General features: G+C 34.8%; 1 protein-coding gene across 1 annotated transcript in view; it reads right to left on the bottom strand.

Moving 5' to 3' along the window:
* Positions 1 to 87: 87 nt before the first annotated feature.
* CCDC73 (coiled-coil domain containing 73) overlaps positions 88 to 5214 on the bottom strand; it is a 170139-nt gene continuing 165012 nt past the window's right edge. The window contains exons 17-18 of the mRNA XM_059406402.1: positions 3944 to 4077; positions 88 to 616 (exon numbers count right to left, since the gene is read on the bottom strand). Coding sequence (XP_059262385.1) covers positions 395 to 616; positions 3944 to 4077 — 356 coding nt within the window. The 3' untranslated portion in view covers positions 88 to 394. The remainder of the gene's footprint in view (positions 617 to 3943; positions 4078 to 5214) is intronic.

The raw sequence follows: 5214 nt of genomic DNA, 5'->3' as shown, positions 1-5214 counted from the left end.
CTACAGTCTGGACATTTATGTCTTTTTAAGTTTAAAAGAAATGTAAAAAGTCAAAAGTTTCAGAGGATACAAAGTAATCAGTTGCAAAGGGTCACTGTCTATCTTGTATATGACTTAAGTTGTGCTCTGCAAGGAAGGGGGTTAAAGGTGCAAGAGTTTGATGAAAGGATATATGGAGGAAAGCAAATTTAACTTAGGAGAATTGGATGCCGGCAGCCATCTTATCTATCTTAAATGAAACATTTGTAAAAACATAACTTCATCACATCAAAAAAAAATTGGAAAACTGAGTATAACTGTAAAGCTTTAGGTGCAGCAATTTGTTCTAGTCAAAACCATATTATTGATACTTCAGTTAAATAGTTCACCACTGAAAGCATTTATGAACATTCTTTTAATCTGTCATTTTTTCCAACATCACTTCTGCTTTTCTTTTCTTAGGTTGGTTGTCACCTTCTAAGCTTAGGAAGTTTTCGATTTCGTTAATTTGATTTGTTACCAGGCTCTGCCAGTCATCTTCACCAGCAGATAGTGCTGCCGCATCAGTAAGATCTTTAATCTTGGTTGCCTGAAAATGGCTTTGGAGCAGAACTGATTTCAGGGGCTTAGTTTCCACCTAGGAAAGACCAGACTTGTTTTGCTTACCATTGAAATTACTCGTTTTTTTAAAGTCCTTAATAAGAGTTAAAAGAAAATCCTTAAAGCTCTACAATTATTAGTATGTGAAAAAGTCACCATTTTCCTTAACTAATTTTCAACAACTGCCTTAATTTGGCATGAAAAAAACAATAAAATGTGAATCTGGAGGCTTATGCCTATGTAGTAGCTCTCTTAAGTTCCCTAATAAAGTCCAGGGATACCATGAACATTTTCTGAAAAGTCTTAAGCTTACGTTGAAAGAAAAGATATTTAAAACAATTGCAGATCAAAATCTGTTTTGATTTCTCTTCCCTTCCCAAATGTGTCTGTTTTGTGTCTTCTAATCAAAACCAGGAGAAAATTAAAAATGCTAATGGAGGAGGCACCTGGGTGGCTCAGCTGGTTAAGTGTCTGCCTTCTGCTCGGGTCATGATTCTGGGATCCTGGGATTGGACTCTGCTCAGCTGGGAATCTGACTGTCTCTCTCCCTCTTTTGTTCCCCCAGCTTGTGCTCTCTTACTGTCAAATAAATAGAATCTTAAAAAAAGAAATGCTAACAGAGGTAGACTGCCATGTAGAAACTGCCTTTTACTTTGATTCCTCTCCTCCTTCAGATCACCATTGTTGGACAAAATGGAAAGAGCAGTGAGGTATTTGGAAGTTGGCATGTTTCCAAAGCACTGCATTGGGTAATATTTACTTTTTAACACAGTATTATAAAAGTTTTTCATTTTAAGATTTTTTTTCTGATAGTAATTATACTTTTTCCCCTATTATCTAAACTTCCAATAAAGAAATGAAAATCACTAGTCATCTGTCCGGAGAGACCAGTCAACATTTTGGTACGGCTTGCTTCTAGTCTTTTTTTCTAAGCATATTTGATCATTCTATAGAATTTTGTATCTTGGTTTTTCCTTTTGTGGGCTGTTTCCTAGGTCTTAAAGACTTCTCATAAACCACTGTCAGTGACTGCACAAAATTTCTTTGGAAAAAAAAAAACGGTCAGTGGTCTTCTGATTCCAGACAAAATCTGGTGGTAAAAGGCTATTATGTATTTTAGAAATAAAGAACAGAATAAGAATTACATTCAAATTACCTAAAATCTCAACTATCATTAAACATTTTGATGTAAATATTCTGGTCTCTTCTGTGTGTATATATATATACTTGCAAAATCTGGATCATAATTATATCATTTTCTGTTCTGTGTTTAAAACATTCAATAGCATTTTCCTCTTAAAAGTCTAAGAATATGGCTTCATTATATTCCATGTTCCATAATGTAGTATGTTTAAGTTGCTTGGAAATGCTTACTATTGTAAATTAGGCTATAATGAATATAATTTGTTTACAGATCTTTGAGTATTATCTTACATTAGAATCTCCCCATTAGACTGGAAACAGGGCATATGCATAACGTTAAAAGTGAGATTATATAGTGATAATTTTTCAGTGAGCTTAGTTTACATTTAACCTCAGTTCCCTAAGGGTTGCTAGTTTTGGATGGATCTATTTGGCTCGTGAGAATTCTACAGTCAGCCACAGTCCCCTTGAATTCTTAGCCTCTGATCTTTGTGGTAATGCTGTGTTCATAGCTGACTGCCTGTGTATTTATGAAATAACAGATGAAAAACCAAACTATCAGCACAGGACTTCACAGAGACCATGGACAAGTCGTTTAAGCTTTGTGGCCTCACTCTTAGCACTGTTTAGTGGCAAAATGCTATTGTAGTGTAGCTGATAATGGATAAAAATGTGTATAAATGTGTATTTCTGATAATATCTGGCATGTAAGTACCCACCTTATGCATTTAGCTCACAGGGCCAGAATGAATGTAAGTCATCCATGCAGTATGGAGAATGGATCTAGAGAAATACATCAAATCTAAATTGAGGTTGCCGATTTTGATGTAAACTGACTGATGGTCTGTATGATTTAATGGGGGTCTCTCACAATGCTTGATGCATTTTGGTGCATTTGATATCAAGTTCAGATTACTAATTTTCCAGAATCCTTGACTTTTTATCTTGATGGAGAGAAAAAAGATATTAACACATACCTGCTCTCGTTTCTTTCCCCTTAACTGCCTACTCGTGGGAGGGGCAAGAGCAGGTATGACTGGAGAAACAAGATGTTGATGAAAGTTTACACTTAACAAAACTTGTCATATTGGGCTTAATTGAGGTTTTGCAGCCTACAACAGTAATTCTCATTGCAGACATGTCGCCACATACCGCTTTGCTCCTTCCTTTCCCTCACTTCCTTTTAAAAATCACTTCATTACCTCTGTACCTCCTCTTTCTGCCTTAAAAGATCTACTCTTTGGCCTAAAATTTCTCCTAGTCAGATTATCAGTCTTCTTTGCATTTTAAAATTTAAATGAACTTAATTTTAAAAGGAAAATAAAATACACTGTTAAAAGCTGTTATTTGTTAAGGCTGTGCTGTTGCTGTAATTTTTGTTTTATAGGTGCTAAGGGAAAGTTACTTAATGTGTACCTCTAAAATTGAAAAAAATATACAATGACTTCAAAATCAGCCACTGTGCAGTTGATTTTTTCTGTAAGTAATCTTTCCTAAACTTTTTAGGTATAACCTAAAAAGGTTTTTAGCAGTTAACACCTATAATTGCCTATTTTTAAGATTTTGAACAGTATAGCCTTTCTCATGCTCAAGTTTTGCACTCTAAGATAAAAAATAGCTTATAAATTTTGCCAAAAAACTGATCATCTGTGCTTAGTTGCTTTTCATATGACAAATGGACTTGTGGAGCCATGTAATCTCTACAAATACTTTGCTTAAAATATATATAAATCCATACTTAAAATATCACATATATTAAGGGTATTTGATCCCTTTGCATACTATGTTCTAATGGAAATAATTTAAATTTTTCTTTGCAATAGTTTTACCAAAACGATGTAATTACTTAGCACGATAAAGAACAATGGAACTTAATTGACTGCATTATTTTGAGACATCGTTTATTAAGATAAAATTTTAAATGCTCAAATGCCCCTACTCCTAAATTTAGGTGACTAAAAAAAAAGAAGGACATACATAATACACTACCTCACACTGTCCTTCCCAAAACAGGCTGGGTTATATCTATTTGATTTATACACTGTGACTTTTTCCTGCTGTTTTCCATCAACCTTAATTGTGAAAAATGGTGCCATGTTGCCCTCTTGATATTATTTTGGAGATCAGTTAGGTCTTAAAGCATCCAGATGCATACAGTTCTACACATATCTGTAGAATTAGCTCACTAAGGTCTGCTCGGCAATATTTTTAATTGACTTACGTGTTCTGTGGGAAAAGAAGAATCGTAAAAAGTCTTTGCAGTTGCATTCCTCTCTTCACTGGGCTCTCCCTTGGGATCTGGATGGATACTCGAGTTATTCAAAGTGTCAGCAACTCTGTTAATGCTGGTAGTATCTGGTTGACAAAGAGGAAATGGCAACAACTGAATTTTATTCTCCAGGCACTCATTTTAGGACTGAACTTGTTTTTCTCTGATCCTATCCATGCTTTTGTATTTAAAAAGCAACTGTTTTGTTTTTACTTTGAATATTCTATAGTTTTCACTGACTTTGCTCTTAATATGCATTAGGCATTTCATTTCAGAAAACAAAATTTTATTGCTACTTTCTAAAACCTGCTGGTTTCACACTAAAATGAGTGAAATGGTGTAAATATCTTCTAAGACAAAATAACTCCCATAAAATGTTACCCTCATTCCCCTGGTTACTTGCATTGTCACAGATGTAAACATATTAAGATTGATGGAGAAAAGTCTGAATCAACGAAAAGTCAGATTTATAAAATATATTTAAAGAAAGTGGCCACAGTAAGAAGCCCAACAAACAGGCTGACTAGTAGGGGTCACTGGAATTTAATAAGTAGATAAAAATGATTTAGAGAAACATGTCAGCTTTGAAGGTTAAAAGATACTTATATCTGGGTGTCTGGGTGGCTCAGTGGGTTAAGCTGCTGCCTTCTTCGGCTCAGGTCATGATCTCAGGGTCCTGGGATCAAGTCCCGCATCGGGCTCTCTGCTCAGCAGGGAACCTGCTTCCTCCTCTCTCTCTCTCTGCCTGCCTCTCTGCCTACTTGTGATGTTCCTCTGTCAAATAAATTTAAAAAAAAAAAAAAATACTTATATCTTTTATGAGTGGATATTTTACAAGTTGAATTTCTACAGAATTTTCAATCTCCCCTTCCATTCTTATTTATATCATTGAGTTTTAACCTAGAAGAAAAGCCTTATGAGAAAACAGTCAACATGAGACCAGTGCCTTAACAGCACTTGCCTAACTGCAGCATTCAACAGATTCAAAATTAATGTAATCTGAAGTTAATACATTTTATTCTATTAGGAAAGTTACAGTGTGTAAGATGAAGTTTTACAGTATTTTGGTGTTTCCGTTTTTCCCTGCATTACCTCTCTATGCTAGTAAACCTGATATGCTAATTTTAATTCCCAATTTTTCTCTTCAGAGTTCCTTAATTGCCTCTTTTTAAAAGTATCTGGTAGCTCTGAGAGCTTCCCTTGTAATCTGCATTTCTTTAATG

Source organism: Mustela nigripes, chromosome 1 (assembly GCF_022355385.1).
Source record: "Mustela nigripes isolate SB6536 chromosome 1, MUSNIG.SB6536, whole genome shotgun sequence".
Lineage (NCBI taxonomy): Eukaryota > Metazoa > Chordata > Mammalia > Carnivora > Mustelidae > Mustela > Mustela nigripes.
The sequence above is the reverse complement of the archived record's forward strand: the minus strand, read 5'-3'. Positions and strand labels throughout refer to the sequence as shown.